The sequence below is a fragment of the Channa argus genome, chromosome 3 (assembly GCF_033026475.1).
Source record: "Channa argus isolate prfri chromosome 3, Channa argus male v1.0, whole genome shotgun sequence".
NCBI classification, from domain to species: domain Eukaryota; kingdom Metazoa; phylum Chordata; class Actinopteri; order Anabantiformes; family Channidae; genus Channa; species Channa argus.
The window spans coordinates 13,200,890-13,222,490 of NC_090199.1; the positions used below are offsets into that span (position 1 = coordinate 13,200,890).

The 21,601-nt window shown below is 37.3% G+C and overlaps 2 protein-coding genes across 3 annotated transcripts; both read right to left on the reverse strand.

Annotated features, from left to right (window-relative positions):
• Positions 1-1,623: 1,623 nt before the first annotated feature.
• Positions 1,624-6,762, reverse strand: myoz2b (myozenin 2b). Of its 2 annotated transcripts, XM_067498287.1 has the most exons (6): positions 6,611-6,744; positions 5,050-5,130; positions 4,577-4,743; positions 3,962-4,052; positions 2,940-3,102; positions 1,624-2,857 (listed from the first exon to the last, which is right to left on the reverse strand). In XM_067498287.1, the coding sequence occupies exons 3-6, from the start codon at positions 4,733-4,735 to the stop codon at positions 2,632-2,634; spliced, it is 639 nt and encodes a 212-aa protein (XP_067354388.1). In that variant the 5' UTR covers positions 4,736-4,743; positions 5,050-5,130; positions 6,611-6,744; the 3' UTR covers positions 1,624-2,631. The 2 variants fall into 2 exon arrangements, with proteins under 2 accessions (XP_067354388.1, XP_067354387.1); XM_067498286.1 differs by lacking the exon at positions 5,050-5,130 and having other exon boundaries at positions 6,611-6,762.
• A 1,715-nt stretch (positions 6,763-8,477) lies between these two features.
• Positions 8,478-15,948, reverse strand: synpo2b (synaptopodin 2b). The gene is made up of 3 exons (XM_067499159.1): positions 15,255-15,948; positions 12,413-14,454; positions 8,478-9,223 (listed from the first exon to the last, which is right to left on the reverse strand). The coding sequence occupies exons 1-3, from the start codon at positions 15,931-15,933 to the stop codon at positions 8,717-8,719; spliced, it is 3,228 nt and encodes a 1,075-aa protein (XP_067355260.1). The 5' UTR covers positions 15,934-15,948; the 3' UTR covers positions 8,478-8,716.
• Positions 15,949-21,601: the final 5,653 nt, after the last annotated feature.

The window sequence follows — 21,601 nt, forward strand, 5'->3', positions numbered from 1 at the left end:
TGTCTATTTTAGTTTTTATTTATTTTTTTGGTACTTTGGTATTATTGAAAAAATGATGTCCAGTAAATGTAAATGTTTTAAATCTACTACCATAATCAGTGACTATGAAGACGAGTTATGTGTATTTTTTTTAAACCTCAGGGGCTGAATACTGCTGAGGGTGGAGGTTAGTATGAGATACTGTTATATTCAGACCCCTGAACCTTTTTTTTTTTTCAGTTATGTCTCATAATAATGTATTTCATACCTTATATTTTGGAGCATAGGCAAAAGAAATAGCCCAAAGTTAGTGTCTAAATCTTTCCAAATTATACCCATTGATTTAATTAATACCAACAGATGCCAACAGTCATTTAACAGATGCTTTTATTAAAAGTAGACACTAGGGATGACATGGGGATTCTGTGTTTCGCCCTGGGAGAGTTCCAACTGGGAGTTGAAATACTGACCCTGCTCGACCAAGCCACGAGCTACAGCCACCTATAGTAGGCTAAGTGAACATTTTGGAAGAACCTGCATTTACTGTATAAATTTGTCTTAACATGGTAACATAAGTTAATTATTATAAGTTTAAGCAGAATATAATGTAACTAATAACACACAAATTACTGTGTCGTTCTTGTCTATATTGCATAGTGTGAATTTGGCTTTATTGGGACAGTTTTTGTAATTGCGCTCCTGTCTTTTGGCTTGTCACTTTAGGGTTAGCCACAGCGTTACATGTTCCGCACGTTGACCCTTTCCGCCGCAACCCTCCCATTTGCACCAGGGTGGCCGTTGGTGGCTGGGCGGGGTCCCACCTGGTGTGAAATTCTGCATCCTAACCCAATGCTGAACCCATTCCTGAAAAGAAATTAATATTGCAAGATTTTTTTTACAAACCATGCATTTTTGCCATTTTGTGGTAGGTGATTTTTGGTAATTTGTGACATAGTGTCCGTTGTGCACTTCCCTGCTTTCAACTGTGATAATATAAATATAATATGTAATAATATTGCATTAGCAATTGAATACAATGCAATAATTCCTAAAATAATATTCTAAATGCATAAATGCAAAATATAGAGATATAAAAATTATTTTAAACAAACGTCTTCTTTTTCTTAACTTTGAACATGTGTATGTAAATGACAACTTACTGTGTGTGTTATAGACCTTTGATTAAGCCATTAAATTGATTGCGAATCTTATTTATCACATTTTGTAGAATAAAATCTTAATCTTTGGGCTACAGCTGCACCAGCTAGTGCCAACATTGCTCCTTCATTAGACAAACTTCCTTGCACACTCAACATATTAAACAAAATTTGGATTAACCAGTGGTCTAAGCCTTACATATATGACTAGGAATTGTTGACTTAAATACATCTGGAAAGGGTTACACAGTAATTTCAGAGAGTTTAGATATTCATCAGTCCACAATTAAACAAATTGTCTGTAAATGGAGCTGATTAATACTGTAGTTACAATCCCTACAAGTGGGCACACAGGAAAGATGATTTTGAAGGCACAACACCTATAATATCCTATAAAAAGATGAAAAAGAAAAGGCTTCTTATGAAAAAACTTATGGTTCATGCTCCAGTTCCTTAATATTTGCAATAAAATAAAATAAGCAGGTCATTTTGGAGGGTTAACATAGATTTTTTTAAAACTGTATGATTACAATATACATATAATATGTGGTAGCATGTATATGAAGTAAAATAATTTGAAAGTATTTTATAAGTAAAATACATGTACATACACTACAGCAATCATGCAGCCTCAAATTTTGACTGTAAATAAATGAATTCAACAGCAAATTTCATTTACAAACATTTGCTCTCATATACAACATATTGTTGAAGGTTTAGTTACTGCACAGTTACAACAGAACAAACATCTGTATTTTCACATTACTGGTATGAATTTTTGTGCAAGCTGTGGTCATTTCTTTAATTAAAAATTTTATAAAATCTAAACTGGGGAATCCTCGTGTTTTTTTTAGTTTCTAGTCCTTTTATTGTGCAGGTTACAGCTCTGTGCTCATAACAGATCAAAGTCCAGGTTGCCGAGTGTTACTCACAGATTGGAGTTTATCAAATTATCTCTGTTTAATATTTGTTAATTTAATATAACATTTTAATACACATTATATTTGTGTTATATTGTGCCTGATCACAACTCGAAATGTACTCTGTCAGTTTGTTTATTAATATGCCTTTTTCTTCAGTGTTATATGGTTGGTAGAAGTTATACTCACTAAAATTAATTAAATACAGTATAACTTAATGCATGTCCCAGTTTTGATTTTGTGCCATTAATAAATAAGTTGCATTCTTTATTTACATTACATATTCATCAGTTCATTTGAACAGTTAAACAGTTTACAGTTTAGTTTATTCGTTGCTCAGTATCAGTGGAAACTCTGGATTTCTTCAATTACGTAAAGCACATTCTTTTTTCAGATTTTCCAGGATACAACAATCAACTGAAGCTCTGATATAAAAACATTTTGTATCTATTGCACTGAAAAATCCAGACATGATGTTGAGGAACTACAACTACACTAATAGTTGACTGTTTTGTTGACCGACAAGGGCCGAGATTTCACAGCTAACATCATGTTGCCAAATAAAATTAGACCATTTATAAGTCCTCAGACTCCGGGAGTTTGATAGGCTGAAGCATAACAGTGGGTAGGATCAGATGAGTTCCCTCAGATATCCATCCCTGGGCTGTCCTGTTGAAAGTTGGCCGCTTCATCCCTGGCTCCTGCAACTCTGGGTATCCGGGTGGGTTCAGGTTCAACTCAGGGAGCTTAAATGTGATTCCTCTTGGAGCTTTTTCAAACCCACCATAAGGAGTGGCAACCCTATAATTTAGATCAAGCTGTGAATTCTTCTCCTTCTTGTACTCTGTAATAATTGACTAAAAGATGCTGGTAGTTTTCTCACCGGTTAAAAGATTTGTATTCAGGAAGCTCTGATCGTGGTTCCACTGCAGGCACTCTTAGTTTAAGAGTTTCAGCAAGGTCTGGGTCACTGAGAATCGCCTGCTCCCATGGAGAGTGATAGGATTTGGATGTAGATGTGGTGTTCAAGTTCTTTGCAGTCGCATCTATAAATTAATAGACACAAGCAAAGACAGAATGAACTGATTATCAAAACCATTACAATTCTTTCCAATATAAAAATGTTCCAAATATCCAAAAGTCCTGTATTTACAGGGTAACCTCATTAAAAGTACAGTAGTAACAACAAAATATAATCATTTTTAATACACATTTGAAATTTTTAAAAGGGACCTATAAACCACACAGTGTTTCATGGCCAACGATGATTTCATCATCAATACTGCATTACATTTTGTAAAGTAAATAAATGAAATAAAATAAAATAAATACATATGTAGTTAGTAATAAAATAGTAAAAAAAAAGTAAAATCTAAATCTTAAAAGAGTAATGCAGCTATTAGAAATGGAAACAGGAAAAGTGTACAACATTGTACAAAACTATACTTTAGTAAATGTACGTTCTGTGCGCTATAGCTGCTTTTTTTAGCCTGTTTTTAGTCGGGAAAAGATTATGAATAGAGACTGTGCTTAGGGAACACTTAAGACAAGCAGACTGAGTCGTCCATCATTATGATCTGATGCCTTAAAATAGTACATAGTTCAAGTGGATGCTCATCATGTAATGTGTCAACTTGGGATGAAACCAAACTGAAGCATTTTGGAATAAGCACAGGGCTCTGTTGGCTATTAAAATAAAATAGTATTCAAAGATAGGTGTGATTATTTATAGTTTTGCAGTTTACAGTACATGGTTTCACTGTATGTTGAGCTGCTATGACCGTATATTACTCGTTACATAACCTGTTACTTTTATCTGACTGCAACATAAAACCTCATTAGCATAATACAATGTAATAAAATTCTCACTTTGCTGTAAAGAGCCTCTCTCAACAGCATTATTACCTGAAATTGTGTTTTCTGCATTTGCAGTAATTCCAAGGGTTGGTGCATCCACTTTAATTTCCACAGTGTGTGTATTCTGAGCTAAAATATTCTGAAAAAGAGGATCAAGAGTAGAGCATGCATTTAGTTGTGGTAAAATTTTTAACTGTGGGATAAAAAAAACTAAGAGTTTGCTCATCTACAGTGGTGTTACTCAGTTATGTACAGTATGTATTCGAAAACTCTTGTAGTTTGCTCTCTCACACTCACACACACACACACACACACACACACACGCACGCACACACACACACACACACACACACACACACACACACAGTCACTGATAAATCAGTGAACAGCTTATCAGCAAAGTGCCTGAGCAGCCTCTCAGAAGACCTGGAGGATGCAAAAGGCACGAGGCGGTTATCTTCCATGTGTTCTAACACCTTTTTTCAAGAGTATATTTCCAGATAATTATTGCCTTAATAATTAACTCGTATTCTGCATAAACAACATATTTTCACTAACGCCGGAAAGTAATTATAGTATTATAGTGCAGAAGGATAGAACTTAACCTTTAGTTAGTTATTCAAACATATTAAATAACTCAATAGCACACACAAGTTGACTTACATTTAACTGTGCATTTGCCTCATTTTGAATACTTTCAAATGTGTATTTGTCAGATCTCCTCTGCCGCATTTTAAAAAGGCGAGAACCTCTGTTAGACAGCAGCGATAACTCCTCCAACATAATGTCTTTAGGAGTGCTGAGTTTTTTTCCAAGATCCATGATGCCCCCTGTCCAAAAACACAGTTGAGAAAAAACATGTGGACAAAAAAAAAACAACAATTCATATTTTATTTGATTTACATAGATAATTAAGAGCAGTGTATGTTGATCTTATTACATATCTGTGCAAATGTGTATCATTTTGTTAGGGTTATTTTGTAAAAATCTAAAGACAAATTTTATATTCTTTTTGTTATTATTGGGTTACAAATAATAAAGAAAAATGACAATGTTGAGGGTCCCAAAGGCCCCGTGTTTATGGTGAGGCAATAATGGGAATTTAAAGTATTGCACAATTAAATTGGGAAGAGGACCTCCTAGTAAGTTTATCCAGCCCTGGTTTTAGGGATGAAAAGTTGTCTGTAGACAATAGAAATATCCACACATCGAAATACCTGCAGAATAAATTGAGGGAAAGCCCATAAATTACATTGAAGGAGTCACAAAATGTACACTATGTTTTCCATTTTATGTTTCAGATCATGGAAAATTAGTTATCATTGTACTCGAGAAGTAGTTTTGGATGTTCACGATGCTTCCTCATCCACCAGTAGAGACGGAATGTACCCCAGCTGTCACAGACCTTCACATTATCCCAACAGCTACACAGTTGGCCGGACAACTTTCCTATCCTCTCCTGCAGACTGACCCACCCAGCCGCCCAAAAATAGACATTAGAAACAGACGTCGACAAAGGATTAGTCCCTAAAGGTAGTAAATCATTCCATTAGCTTATTTATGGCAAGTGCTGGAGCGCAGCCCTGACATTGTGAACCTAGATCAAAATTACCTCGCAGCAGATTGTTTGCCCACTGAGCCTCAGCTCTAACATCTTACTGTTGGTACCATGGACCTTTCGGCAAATAGCTGCTGCACACTCCTTCCTCTCTCCAGCTGGCATTATACAAAATGGTGGCATTCTGGCTTTGGCAACATTTGCAGAACTCAGGAGGACTGGAAACAGATATAGGATGCAGGATATAGTTGTCTCACCAATGTCCTAATGAAGGGTTTGATGTCTGATACTGTGAAGCCATTGGACATAAATGAAGGGATAGCCCTGGGCCTGAGAGATTACAGCTTAACACAGAGTGTGGTGTGTTGTGACTATAAGTGTCAGAGAAAATAAAACTACATATGTAATTTTGCACTGCTGTCAAAATCCGGCAACATATATTGGCAGTTAAAGACGATACAAAGGCCATATCAGCATCTTATGATATATGTCATCTTACAATAATTTGTGTATATGATACATTAAAAGATACCATTATGTTATATGATCCTGAAGCCCTTACCTGCAATGATATCACACACACCACTTTTAAATCTGGTCCTTCCAACATTTGAATGTGTGAGCTAATGTTAGTGGCATCTCCCTTTTAATGTTGTCACAAGATTAATCACCTGTGCAAAGGCCAAGGGTGAATACTGCATTTCATGTGTTTGCAGTTGGACACATTATAAAAAAGATGCTCAAATATAATATTCCATACAACGTATATCTACAGTGGACAATGCAATCGGATAGCTTCCCGTTTGTTGTCAATGGCGCCAGACAACAACATTATAACTAAAATATAATAAACTCAATCATGTGCATCTATTGATTTTGCAGCTGTGCTATTTGTCTCAATTGATAAATTATTCCCATCCAATACAAAGATATTGCAAGGCAATAAAGATTTGGAATTTGAAATGTATTTTGAATATGGAATACCTGGTAATCTGTCAACTGCTGCATGCATGAAGTCTTAAATAAGTGAGTCCTAAAATGTATCAAACATTGTTGATGTTCCCGAACTAATAAAATACAAACACAATTTAAATATTGTACATAAACCCAAAATACATGCTGACATGGCTCGTCCATACCTGTTTTGGTGTGCCCTAATGTGAAACCTGTATCCTTGAAGGGGAGACACAGGTGTCAACCTACTGTAGGTAGTTTGATCTTCCTTGATCTTCACACTCGTGGACACTGAAACCAAACTGTGAGTGTATCTCTGTGTCTGTTGTGAATGGAATGCAGCTTACATCAATAGGCTAAATTTAACCTGCCAAACACTCAAAACCACTCTCAAACACCATTGGGCAAGGATAGCTTCTAGAGAGAGAGGGGAAAGGACAGGGGAGGATGGACAGTGCACACATGCCCACTGATGTTCTCTGGGGAAAAGGAGCCCCCCACCCCACCCCCCACTCCCCTTAAGAGACATGGTCCTTGTCTTGTATTGAATCTTCAAAGTCGACATGTAGCTGTGGGTTGATGCACAGTAACCTCAAGGGAACTGTGCCTACAAGTCATTGAGGTTGTTCATAGTGGATACAGCTGCTACTTGTGTATTGCTCTCTTTGATCTAAGTGACTGTTATTCTATGTGATTACTAGCTTTGGATAATGATATACACATCAGAGAGGAAGGTTAAAGGAGAGTCTTTTCTCATCCCAGAGATAGTGATGAGCCAAAAAGATTTTTATGATTCAATATCAGTCGTTGTGCTGGCAGCTAAACCTGTTGTCATATTTGCTGCTTTTTTAATGAATTGTGAAATAAATAACTGAAAGCTGAAAATTAAAGAAGTTTCTAATGTCATTTTAGCTTCATTCTCAAATTTTAAATTAGTATTAACCGAATTTGTTATTTTTCTATGTCACCAATATAAACGGTGAAATAACATGATCAGAGAAAAAACGAAATGAATAACAATAAAAAACACAAAAGACAAAAATCCTTTTTTGTGCCTTTTAATTTTTCAGTTTGTTTAAAATGTGCCAAACAATAACATGTTGTTATGAAATCATCAAACACAAAGTAAAACAAATTAGAAATTTCTAAATTCTAAAAAAATTCTAAAGACCTAACAGTCAAAAATAAATTCCGTGTTTCTGTTTACACCACAAAATAACAACACCACACAATATATGAACAAAGGTGCATTTCATTAACGATGCATGCAAACCTTACTCCTCCTAATTTAAAAGTATGTATAGAACTAACAAAACAAGCTTATATTTGTTTTAAAACATGTGATTTGTATAAATAATGTCAGTGTTAGGAAGTTGCTCATATGACAAGTTTTCTTCAAAAATGGCAATGTGGTTTCCTCAGAGGATTTGGAAATGTGATGTTCGTAATTGGGGGTCACTGTAAAATGCTTCAGTTTAGTTAAAATGTTTACTTCATACATTAAATCAGTTAAGCATTATTAATGCAAAAGTAATAAGACAAAAGACTGTCAAAAAGATTTAACACAAGATGAGGAACATCTGTAACTATTATTTCTCCATGAAATATTCCAACGTTAAATAGCAATCGTAAAGTCACTGTGAGTTTTGAGGCTAAAGATAAATGCATGAAAAGCCACACAAGTGCCCTATTGTTATTAATAATCTGTTAATTATAACCAATGTCAAACCGCCTCCATCTTCGACGAGCAAACACTACTCCATAAACAAAAACACACACACAAGCTATCAAATCTCTTTCATCTACTACACATTCACCTTAACTAACAAAACACATGCTTAATCTCACCCTATCTGCAATTTCTGTAAATCACGATGGTATTGGTTCACTTCTCTTCTAAATTAGAATGAATGATCACTTGGACACAGTTGCAAATTCACAGCAGTATAATGTCACCAGCAACACAGTAACTAGTAAACCAAGTGACCACATGCACAATGAAGATATTTTGATGAAGTCAATTTTTTTTATGACCCCCCCCCCCCCCCCCCCCCCGCCACCCCTTGAAAAAGTTTAACAGTGGTTCATTTGTCTAAAAATTAACGTTTGGCTTTTGGCTAGACAAAACATGGCAAGTTTCCATCATATTGGAGAGAGAGCATACCTTTGGACCAAATTAAAATATTTGTTTTTCATTCTCAAAAGAATTTTCATGATATTCTATACCTAGCACTATCTGTGTTCATATATTTCTCTCTATCTGATGTACGTGTAACTTTACCTCACTGATATTAGCTCCTGTGGACTGCACTGTAGAGGGGAGTGCACTTTGTTGGGCTTGACGCTTGTCTCATGAATCCAGTACTGACTCTACTTGTAGGCCTCAGAGGCTGGGCAGGTCTAAAGGGAGGCCCATAGAAGGCTGGTTTTTCAGGTGAAAATGTCCTGCTCTGAGAAGCTGGAGCTGTATGATAATAAGCCTTACTGACAGCTGCTGGATCAAGAGAAACCCTTCTCTTCCATTCATCTGGAGGCTCTGGCAGAGATCTGTGCAGCCCTGCAGCTTTGACATTATAGGCAACAGATGATGGGAGGCTCTGAAACGTAAAGGCTTCATCCACTGAACCAGTGGGGCTCCTGGATGCTGCCTCCCACGGTGTTGGTGTCTTGTAGACTTGCCTCGTTAAAGGTGAAAATAATGACTGGGTTCCAGGTGTGCTTACAGGTGACAGGAATCCAGGTGAGGATACTGCACTCAGTTGCCTGGGCAGACTCAGGGAGCGGCTTCTGCCAAATCCCTGGAAGAAAAACACACTGTAGTTGATTTGTGTGACAGACTTTGCTGCCACCCTCTGGCTTCACGGAAGCCTGTACAAGTAATATCTTTATCTGAATATATTTGATTTATTATTTGTGAGTTTTGTTGACAATGATCTTTTTACTGGAAACCTACATAGTCTGTAGGTCATAGTCTTGTTATGTCACGTTTTTTTGAAAGCGTACACAATTTTATCAATAAAGGTGTTAAAGGTGTGTAATTTTGGATACACTAAAACAATTTTTTTAAACAGGATTTAACAGGATAACCCATTAACAGTTCTAGTAAAAACTTATTATGGGCAATTATGGGCAAGATGCCCTGTCTAAAACTCTTGAAGCAGCTGTTAAGACATCAACCAAAGACATTAACATTTCAAAACTTACCTGGTGTGGGTTTAAGAAACTTAAGAAAATAACTACAGCAGCAATGTCACTGGTTCACAGACATTCTAAAGATAATTATTTTTTTGGAATTATTTTTCTCCCTGTTCTTCTTTACTTTTTCTTTTGAAGGGAAACCCACTCTAAAATAGTTTTCACCTGTCAGTTTCATTTTGTCAGGTTTCGCAAATGTTTCCTTATAAGGTTTTCATTTGTCCCACAAATACAAAAATCTTCTTAACAAACCAAATCAGTCCTGAGAAGACCTCATCAGCCTAGGAGAAGAGAAATCACCTGTACAGGTACAATCTGCATGTACAGGATCTGTGTAGCCAAACAAAGCTTTGCGGTCCTTTAATGCTAATGACTTGCTGATGTCTCTTCATACAGTATCTCCCTTAATGTTTAACCTATACATGCTTAAACCAGGCACTGCTTAATTTATCAGTATATTAGGAATGAAACACATTTTATAAAGATTGGAAGTGCTAGTTGAATCAATGGCTACATCATTACCCTGTGTAGCCGTCTATGATTGATGTGTTAACCATATCACTACAGGAGTTAGTTATAGTCATGATATTGATGGTTGTTTTGTATTTTTTTGTTTTGTTTTTTGTTTGAATCAGCTAAAGGAACACATGCTCAGGCAATAGGTTTGTGTGAGCCACCACAAGGTTCAAAACCACTAAACTCATTTAAAAAAATATTTTAAGACTTGTTGCAACATTCCTAATATAACACAAATATTACCATAATGATATGACGTCACTTGGATCCATGGTAGTTGTGCTAGCTCTGAATGTACTGAAGGTGTATTACATCCTAGGATTTAGTGTTCACAGTGCAGTGTGTGAAAAGGTAATTTGTGCTAGAAACAACTCAATATTAATATAACTTGAAATTTTGAAAACATATCTTTAAATACAGATAATTTTAACTGTGACAGTGGAAAATGACATACTGTCAGCAAATCAATGCAATCCAAAATATAATTTCTTCTTTAGGGTGGACTTCCCTTCAAGATTACAGCTCCTAACATGTCCCAATCAGAGCTAAAGGTTGACTAAAATGGTGGAAATCCCAACACATGTGCAGTTAAATAAAAAGAAAGACATTCAGATTAGCGACTGTAATAACCTTCAGCAATTTCATATAAATGTGCCATTTTGGATTAACATGAAATATGGTCAATAATATAAGGTCTTGAAAATGAATATTGCTGAAGGTACAGTGAGTATATTATGAATAAAAGTGTGAGGCAGCATGAAAGATAAATGATGCAATATGGAATAGTATGCAGTAGCAGCTCAGTAAAAGAAAGGAGAATAGAAACTTATAACATACAGGGACTGGACAATTAGGAGGAAAGAGAAATTTAATGGCATGATTGTGCAAGTTCAAGTTCAAGAAGTGCAATGTCAGAAAGTGATATTTGTCTGGAAGACAGAAACATAAAGACAAACAAGACAGTTGTTTACTGTTCTCATTTTGAGTTAGCGTTAATAATGCGAATCAGAAACATAATACTCAAAAATCTAATATTTTTTCTCATGTCTTGCATCAAGGGTGAGGATACAGAAAGCCTGATGATTTCACTAACAGTCAAATAACTGGCCATAACTGAAAATTGCAGAAAATAGATCCACATAAAAAAACGATTAAAGTCACCAGGGTTCACGGTCACAACTCATGTTAAGGCTTGTAGTTGTTGTGATACCATCAAAGTTTGGAATGAGACTGAAGGAACTGCAAATTGCATGCATCCAGAAAAGAAGTGCATAGACAGTTTCTCCCCAAACACACAAAATGATGGGAAAAATCCTGTGAAAATACATGTAAAACCCACCTACTGTTATCCTGGATGACACAATCATGAAACGTCCATTTTGAAGCCAAATTTTAAATAAATAGGCTAAATGTGTTAATAAAGGTGGTTGTGTGTAGTTTTTGGGGTCAGTGATGATGACTACTAACTACTAATACATAAAATGCAAATAATCTTGGTTATTACTAAAGGAAAAAACAAAAATAACCAAACAAACAAAAAACGTACTATCCCTTATCTGAAAAATGTTTGCAGCACACATTTTTGCTTATTTAATAGCACTTCCACACAATCACTCAACATTACATAGTCTCAAATTTCCCATTTCAAGCAAAATGGCACCTTCCTACGTTTTCGGAAGATGATCAAATGTGCAAATACTTTATCTCTTCCAATTTATATTCCATCGGTTTAGCACAAATTCAAGCTAACTTTAGACTTTCAACTGCATTTTCTTTACATTATTAGCAAAAAATCTCTTTTTAGCTGCAAACTGTAAACGTTCTTGGATACTGCCTGCGTTTTAACTGTGCAAAAGTCTATGCATTTCCACCTATTAGAAGACATTTTTGAATCTACTAAGTTGCAGATGTAATTGTGTCTCAGTGTTGACTATTCACCAGGGCTAGACCATACAGTGATGAACCTAAGGAAGCATAGAAACATGCCTCCACTGTTTGCTTGTCACCACTGGCTTCTTAGCAGAAAATTTTGGCCATGGAGCCATTTGACGTGAGCCTCGAGCAATAAGAGATGCAGGAGAAAAAGCTGAAGCTATGCTGTCACCAATAGATGACTGCTGAGAGGGTGTGCTTGCAGATTTGGCACTTGGTGCTTGCTTGATGGTTTTGTGATGGGCTCCAGGTGTGACAGTGTGCATTTCATCCAAGTGCTTGGCAGTTGCAAGACGTTGAGCTGATGCTGTGCTTTGGCAGGTAAAAGAACTTTGGGAACTTACCAGACCAGGAGACTTAGCAGGTGCTTCTGCTTTGGCTTGAACAGCAAGCTCATTATTAGGAGAATGATAAGAAGCAGATCTTTGTTTAAGGTTTTTAGTAACCTCAAACTTTGAGACTGTAGTTGGTTTGGGGCTTGGGCTTTTGGCTTCAGGGACAGCATCATACTTAAACAGTGACGAGTCCAACTGATAAGGCTGATGTTTCATAATATCTAAGGCATTAAGTTGTTTTGCTTTTGGTTTCTCTTTGGTCTTGGGCTTGGTCTGGGGGCTTGTGGAAGGGGGTTGCTTTGTTGCTGATGGAGGATAAAAAGGAGCAAGTAGGGGGTTGTATGATAAAGGAGGAGGGGCACGAACATTGGAAGAATACCTCCAGGAATTAGGGAGGGATGAGGTGGGGGAAGGCGATCTTGTTTTGTTAGCTTGCACTCTTTCAGCATCAACAACAAACTTCTCCATTCGGGACTGTCTTTTGGCAAATAACTCTGCCCCTTTTCCTGCCATGGTTGGACCTTCACCAGCCCGATTATGAACTGAGATTCGACTCTTTGGAAGAGTCTGCAATGGTTTTGATGCAAGAATGTATGACTTCCCTGCTTGTGGTGGACAAGAAGTGACTGAGTTTTGAGCACTGTCTGACTTGTTCCTTGAGGGAGAAGCTAGGTGATGTGGGCTGTAAGTAGGACTACGGGCCTGCATACTTACAGGGGATCGTGACGGCTGTTGACTCCAGCTATTTGTGGTTGGCTGAAGATGAAGCTGAGAAGAGGAGTTGACAGGTGCCCAAGCACTGGCAGGCGTTTGAAGTTTTGCCGAGGTTTGATCTGGTGCCCAACGGTTGGACACCTGTTGATGCTGATGCTGAGCCCAGTCTTGCTGTTGTAAGTAATGCTGACTATGAGGCCCTGCAGAACTGTGTGAAGGTTGTGAAACTGGACTTCTTGGTGGAAGATATGGCTCATCAGATGGACTCTTCAACCAAGGTGGGAAGGCTGGGTTCATTGTAGGTTTTGGGGCAACTGGAGGTGGATTCTTGAGTTTTATTGCTCTGGGTTGCATAAAGTTACAAGCTTCTGCCCCAAGACTAAAACAGTCTTCCTCAGACTCAATATAAGACCTCCTTTCTCCTTTGCTTTGAAGGCGAGGATCTGCTTGCTTTGCCTGCATTGAGGGCTTGGTGGCTTTCCGCTTAGACTCTGGTAGGATCCCAGTCTTGATTGCTGGCACAGATATTCGCTCATCTCTTGAGGCTATAATGTCTCCGGTTGGGGACCAAACTTGTGGGTTACTGTTTATAGGCACGGCTACTTTGAATCTTGGTTCATGCTTCTTTGTCACTGGGACACCACCAGGCGTGACAGGAGCAGTTGTGCCATCTTGAAATCCAAGGAAGGGCTTTGCAGTTCTGTTTGACACCATTGGTTTTGGTACAATGGATAAGTGGTTCTTCTGTTGAATATTTTCTTGGTATTCTAGATGCTGCTTGAGACCTGCATCCATGTAGTTGGCCTGATCAGCATACACATACATTTCCTTAGTGTCATAAACATCATGTGCTTCTGTACATTCAGGTTCTGTTAATGCCTCCACAGGTAATCCTTTACTCCTCAATTCTTCATGCTCTGACACAATTTCATCCATTCGTTTGCGACGCTGGGCAAACATCAAAACTCCCTTCCCTTTTGTCTCTGGTAGGGCTTCCATTTTTTGAACACTTCCCCAATTAAGACTTAAACTATACTTCTGGTGATAAACAGAATATTCGTCTTCTAACTCAGAATCACTTGTTGCCACGAAGCTATAACCAGATAATTTCACTTCTTCAGTTTCCTCTTCTATTTGGTCTTCACTGTCAAGTTTGTTATCACCAGTCCCGTAACTCACAAGTGTATACTTCTTGACCCTCTGCTGCCGTTTTTTAAACAGCAAGGCTCCCTTGTTTTGAGGGTTGGGTGCATCAGTTAGCAGACGAGCTATTCGCTTACATTTAGACTTGGTCTCTTTGACATGTCTTTCTGATTGGCTTTCGTTGTGACGAAGCCCTACAACAACGGAAAAGAGAGACAGGGGAGATGAAAGCATGCAAATATGTAAATAAATACTAAGCAAAAATGATTTGTACTTTGATGTTTTACCAGTCACATTTGATAAGCTACAGCATGTAACGGATCGATAATAAGTAAAACGGCTATAACGAAGAATAACATTTGCAATTTTTTCAATCAAAGATTGAGGATTAAATGGATCATTATTATTATTATTATAGTCTAATAATAAGTAAGAATTTTGAAGACGCTTCCGCTGAAGCAAGCACACTAATAAAAGCACCATATTTACTTACAGCTAACTTAGGGGGGCTATGAGGCAGGAAAAAGTGAGGAGCTCATTTTTCATTGCAGTCAAGTCTAACGTTTGGAAATGGGATCCAGTGACAGGCCCGGGTGACACATGCTGGTGTCTGTCAAATTTGCTTCTGTCAGCCTCATCATGTGGTCATATTTATTCTTACATATTCTGACTATTAAACCCATGGGAATTCTCCTTCTAAGTTCACCTCAAATAGACCCCAACATTACAGCATGAAAATGACCAGCACCCACATTGCTTTGCCCAGATTATTTGTTTGCTAAATCATCTGCCTCATAAAACACCTCTAAATATTACAGGCAGAAATTCTTCTTCTTCTTTTTTACTCTTTAGATTAGTTGTTTTTCATATTAATTCAATTATATATCATTTAAATTAAATATAAAAATCGTTCACTACAATGAATGAGCCACAGTTTGCACTACTAAAATCAAATGTCTAATGAAATAAATAAAAGAGGGTTGAAGAGACTTACGTGTGTGCCTTGTCCTGTGCCGATCCGGTCTGCACAGATCTGTGTCAGACTCAGAGTTCCACTTCTCTGCCTGCTCTGAAATTCCAAAGAAGACAGAAGCAGGAGGTGCTTCACCACTCCCTCCTTCCTCTGAAGAGTTGACCCCCCTGTTCCCAGTCCCTGCGTCCTGCCTTTTGCTGGCTCCCAGTGGTGGTTCTCTGGCCAGGGTCAAGGCCCGGGTCATATCAGCAGCACAGCCAAGAGAGGAAGAAGATGATGGGGAATGTGGCAGTGATATTTGGCCAGCAGAAGGATTGGAATCGTGCCTTTCTAGTTGGGGGGGCAGTGACGTTGGTGAGGTTTGGATGTGAGGAGACTCTGTAATGGACCCTGTTGATTCCTCGTAGATGTCATCCTCTTCTTGGTATGAAAGATCCTCTTCACTTCCACTCACTTCAGGCAGGGAGCGCTGCTCACTTGCAGATTCCCAGCCTTGTGATTGAAGGAATTCTTGAGACTCTGGGTCAGAGTTGAGAATATGGGGAGTCTGTGGATCTAAAGGATACTCTGGGCCACTGATATCATCTTCTTTGTAGGATTCTTCCAAGGACTCAGAGATGCAACCATCATGGGAACAATCTGAACCTGACGAATGGACCATATTGTCATTGTTGTCTGGGTCTTCAACCTCTGGTTCCATTTCTAATGCTGTTTCACAATATCCTGCAGTTTACCAATGGCATCCTTTTCAAAACAAGGACAAACATCTTCACGTCAGAGCAAATATTACATAAAAATAATATAAGCACACTTTTAATTATTATTATTGTTACAGTATGTACAAAATATAATACATTATCAAACCACAAGTGACACTGTTCAGATACAATTTACAGCAGTAATATATCTGTACACATTTTTAACTAATATGTAATTCTCTATTCTCTGAAGTATTCCTATCCCCAATTGGAAGTGCAGCTTTGCTTGGGAAGTTTCATCAGGGCTGCCATTGCTCTAAATGGAATGGTATGTAATATCAAGGGGGAAGCGGCATTCACATCCAAGAGCATAAGCAAAACAATTGGGTGGCTGTTTTCCGAACTCCTGTTTACACAGCGAAGTTTCTTTCCCTGCACTAGTCTCATCCATCACTGCAACAAATATTAACACCGTTGTTGCAGTCAGCATTTCCATTTAAGAACTACATCTGAGAAACTATTTGTTTAAACAAAGAATAAATACTAAGGCCCCTTTTTACACACTTAAACCTGATGTTTGTTTTGCCACTGAAGTTAAATGACATCAATAGTTAATTTGTTAGAAAGGCAACCAAATTACTCCCTTTGGTTATTCTGAGTTATTCCACAAAAACTGATAATTAAAAATGAGTCTGTCAATTAAACATGTGTTTCTAAGCAATCAATTATTTAAGGAAAAACTGACAATACATTTAGCTGTTTGGGTGTTTAATTTTTTGAGAATAGTAAATGTTGCTTCTCCTATATCACCTAATATAAAACTGTAAAATTCCATATTAACAATCAGATCCAACAGTTCACAGAACTTCATTGTTAATCTATAGACCAAAGCAAAGTGAAGTTCAGCAATTTTTTTTCACTATTTAAAAAACAGCAGGTATTACAAAGTTGTACTTGAAGCACAAGTCAATTATTCTCAAACACAACATTCTCTGATAGGCACCAGAAGGTGGCGCCCTTACGGTGTTGTTTAACACTACAAGAGACAGCTGCATAAAAGGAGTGTAACCTATGGCATGAGTGGATCAGTTACTCTAATGAAAAATCCATCCATTATCTATAACTGCTTATCCTGTCTAGGGTTGCAGGGGAGCTGGAGCCTATCCTCATGGAAGCACGGCGAGAACATGCAAACTTCACACAGAAAGGTTGAGGTCGTTCAGGGACGCCAACCTGCAACCTTCTACCTGTGAGCAAACCACTCGTGACAAATCTTTAAGACAGTCTTAAAGATTTTATTCTATATCAATCTTACTCTTAAGAATGTAAATGTTTCCTTTATACAGAATATTAAAATATTTTGGCTGTCATCTTTGCTTCAGTTAATACAAAATTGTGAGTGTTTGTGTAATTTTATAGAGCATGAATACAGGAGTGTTAGCCACAGCACTACCACTCATGCTTTTAATAATGTCATGGAGGACAAGGGTCAACGTGGACACACATTACACAGCTTCTTATGCTGCAAAGTGTGATACACTGTGTGCAGAGGTGGTAGAAGTATACAAACTCAATATTCAAGTACTAGTATTGGTCTAAAAAACTCTCCACACAATTAGCCTGCAATCTATGTACATTTTACTTAAAGTACAAAAGTAAAATCTATTTAAACAATATTGATTATGGTAATTATGGCAAAAATATACAGTAATTCTTAAAAATAAAAATAAAATATATAAGGGTCAAATAAGGGTAAAAGGTCACCGCTGACAAAGGTGGCTGATTGTAATCACTTTATTTGTTGACAGGTAGTTAACTGCTAGCGATACATTAGTATTTATTATTCCATAATTATTTAAAATGAAAACCATATAATACCCAAAAATAAAACCACAAGGTGGTTTAAATGTTGTTAATTGTATATGCTGATGTACAGAACAGGGCAAAAGTTTTAGGCTCTTGGGATGTTTAAATACTCATCCATCACATAACACCAGCAAAATACTGCACCAAACATACAGCCAGCCATAAAGGACTACCAATAGACACGCATCCTGCAACAAATGGTGAGACCCCCACTGAGCCAGAAGAAACTTAGACAGACTACAACTACATAAGAACTGTGGTACATCGTTAACAACCAGCCTGCCAAGTACTGAGCATCGCTAATCATTTTTGCCAAGTTACTGCACACTATATGAAATTAATGATATTATTTAATTAATTGTATCTTACAAGCTGTGTCAACATCACCAAATTGTGGTTTTAAAGACAACAAAAAGCTACAGAATGAGTCTCTACTTCTCTTTGGGGGGTAACATTACTGCTATAAGTGCCTAGAGAAAGTAGTCAACCCTTTATAAGGCTTTTGTTTTTATTTTGTTTCAGTATTGACTCATGTTTTATTTAATTTGTCTGTTTTAACACTATTAAACAGAAGAATACTTTTATAAAATAATGTCAAAGAAGCTGTCGCATAGGTATTCACCCCCCTAAAAGTCATTATTCAGTAGATACCCGATTGACCTGTTTGGAGAGGTCTCAGTCAGCTTTGAACACCCAGTCACTGCAATTCTTCCCAATTTTTCTGTCTGGTTGCACAGGAAATGTGAGTATAAAAACTCTTTAAAGTCTAGCCACCAATTCTCATTTGGATTGAAGTCTGGCCTCTGACTAATCCACTCCAGAACATTGCACCATTTTGCGTGTAGCTTACGGCTGTATGCTTGGAGAAATAACAGCTCTCCTACGTGCTGCATTAGGTTTTCCTCCAGAATCTCTCCATATTTTGCTGCATTCACTTTACTCTCTGAGCAGCACGGTGGTGGAGCAGTTAGTGCTGCTTTCTCATACAGAAGCTCCCTGGTACAAATCTCTGGCCACCTGTGGCCTTATGTGGTCTCTCACATGCTTCCTGGAAAGTCTAGTCAAGATTTAATATGATCTTTTTTGACAGTGGCTTTTTTTGTGCCACCCTAACATAAAAAGAGTAGGTGAATACTTTTATAGGCGCTGTACTGTAGGTGTTAAATATCAATGGGTATTCCAGTTACCACCATGTGTCACTGCATGTCTACAGTGAATGCACGTGCATGCTTTTAATTGCAGCATGCAGTCATTTAGCCTGGTTGGCCATTAAAACCACAGATAAACTGCATTAGACTATTAGAATTTTGTTTGCATTATTGCTACGCTAATATAGCAGTCTCTTTTGGCACACAGCTCCAGAATTACTAACCTGCAGCCCCTTGAACACTTTTTCAAAACTTCTCTTCACACTTGGTTACACTTGATTCAAACATCTCACCATTAAACCCTGCTTTGGTGCTTCTGGGGTTTCTGTTTCCTAGTATGGCAGTAACTCCAGTATGTTGACCCATTGCCATGGAAACGAGAACTCAACATCCTTGACAAAAGAGTGAACCCTTGGACTAAGGGATGACCCCTGCAATGTCTGAGCTGCAGCGGATTAGATGTTTCCATGTTATTACCTCATGACACCGTCTTACAGCAGCCTCAACAAATATGTTTTTATGACTAATTCTAGGAATCTTTTTTTACAGAACAATACTATATTCTGTATATTTTATATACAGTGCAGTTGATATCTTTTTAATTCAGATAGTTGTTGCAGGATATTAAAAATGTCTTTTGATAAATAGCTTATCATTGGTTCAGCACCTACCAGACAAATTTAGCCAACTTTTCCTCATAGAGAAAAGTCTTTATGACAACAGTGAAACACTCATTAACTACATCACTGATATAATATGTAACTAATTTCTTTATTACATAAGTTGTCCATCAGATTTATAAAAAGGTAGGCTTCTTTGAGAAACAATCGCTACCTTAACTTTCAACAGTAGTGAATAACTAAGTTTAATAGGGTTATTCTTCACTGTTATAAAATTTTAGAGGAAAAAACTAGTATTAGTTGAATGCTTAACTCATTGTCAAACATCAGCCACTACTTACAGTATTGATGCCTGAAGTACCTGTAAAACACACGTAGGTCCAGATATTTCTTCAGTCAATATCCAGCATTATCAACTTCACTTCCTGCCTGTTTCCGTGCACAATCATTCAGATTCAGTTCTTCAGGTCATTTTTCAACTTCTTCACATTCAAGCGCTTTCATATACTGTATCCTACTGTATTTAAAGAGAGAGAAGAAGAGGTGTTCCTGGCTCAGCCCCCATCAGACACAGCTCAGTTAGCACCCTGTAGCTACAGCAAGTTGACATAATGTAAATATTTGTATTATTTTTAGTGGCTTTGTTCAATGTGCATTTAACTTGTCAGTTTAGATGCTAAGTTTGAATAATTGCATTAACTGTAGTGGAAAAGTACATAGAGAAATATTGCACAGAAATATACATCATGCAAAGTTTAAAAAATGTTGTTTTTCAAACATTAGATACAAAAGTTGCAATAATTATTACTTTCTTAATGAAAGCCCATTGGCAGCAAATTAGTGTATGGAACAAGATTAGTTATGGTCAAGGTAAAGTTGCACATTCTAAAGCAGCTGTACAGTAAATAGATGAGGTAAGACTGTTCTCCATGTCAGGATGCCCCTACATGGAACTATATTTTAGACTTTAAAGACTGGTTTGCTAAACTAAAATTTAAAATCACATTTTAAATAAAAGGCTACTAATATTTCTGTTTAATAATTTGCCATGTTTTTTATTGAAAACATTTAATAGTTAAAACCTGAATTAATGCTAATTGATAATTATCTAAATGGTTTCTCTTTTGATGTTTTATTCTCACAGCAAATAAATACAGTTATTTTATTTTAAATAATTGTTTATTCTTGGCAGTACTTTCAAATCGAGGAGTTTAATATTTGACAATATAGTAAAATTAATAAGTTAGGTTCAGCCTCAAATGTAAAATTGCCCATAGGTATGAATGTGAGTGCTAGTGGTTGTCTGCCTGTGTATGTTACTCTGTGGCACTAAGATAGACTGGTGAGCTGCCCAAAGTGTACCCCGACTCTTCCCCGATGACTGATGGGATAGGCTCTAGCCCCTGATGACCATAAGCGATGACGCATAATAGATGGATTGATGCTCAGCCTCTGCGTTCACTTTGTATAAATGCTGCACTTAAAAAAGACAGATATAAAAGCAATTATCTCTTTTATTTTCCAAAATGATTTGAAATGGGTCTGAGTCTTCTGTGTGGAGTTTTCATGTTCTCCTGTGCTGGCATGGGTTTCCTCCAGGTACTCTGGTTTCCTCCCACAGTCCAAAGATATGCATGTTAGGTTAATTGGTGACTCTCAATTGTCCAAAGGTCTGTCTGTGTGTGTCTGTCTGTTAACCCTGAGACAGACTAACTGTGACCCTCCACACATAATGGATGGACGGATTTTTAAATTTTTGCAATGTAAGGGATCTGGGGTTGTTAAGTAGTAGATGTACAGAAGATACTGTAAGCAGTGAATAATTGAGAGACATTCCCAGTATAATTTATCATAAACTATACACAGTCGACACAACCAGTATACTGTATCTTGATCTAAATTAATGTATAACTTGTGCAAATGTTACTGGAAACCGGAGACCACTGCTATACTTTTCATTGAAAGTTACTGCATACATGTAGTCACATTTGGCATTTTGCAATCTTGTTTTTGTTCGATAGTGAAGCTTTTTCTGC

Coding starts and splice junctions, on each gene's coding strand:
- myoz2b (XM_067498286.1), bottom strand. CDS start 4,735: ATGGATCTTGGAAAAAAACTCAGCACTCCTAAAGACATTATGTTGGAG. Junction 3,103..3,961: donor TGCAGAAAACACAATTTCAG/GTAATAATGCTG, acceptor ATTAATTTATAG/ATGCGACTGCAAAGAACTTG. Junction 2,858..2,939: donor GAATACAAATCTTTTAACCG/GTGAGAAAACTA, acceptor TCTAAATTATAG/GGTTGCCACTCCTTATGGTG.
- synpo2b (XM_067499159.1), bottom strand. CDS start 15,933: ATGGAACCAGAGGTTGAAGACCCAGACAACAATGACAATATGGTCCAT. Junction 14,455..15,254: donor GCACAGGACAAGGCACACAC/GTAAGTCTCTTC, acceptor CCGTTGTTGTAG/GGCTTCGTCACAACGAAAGC. Junction 9,224..12,412: donor CTGCTAAGTCTCCTGGTCTG/GTAAGTTCCCAA, acceptor TTTTTCTTCCAG/GGATTTGGCAGAAGCCGCTC.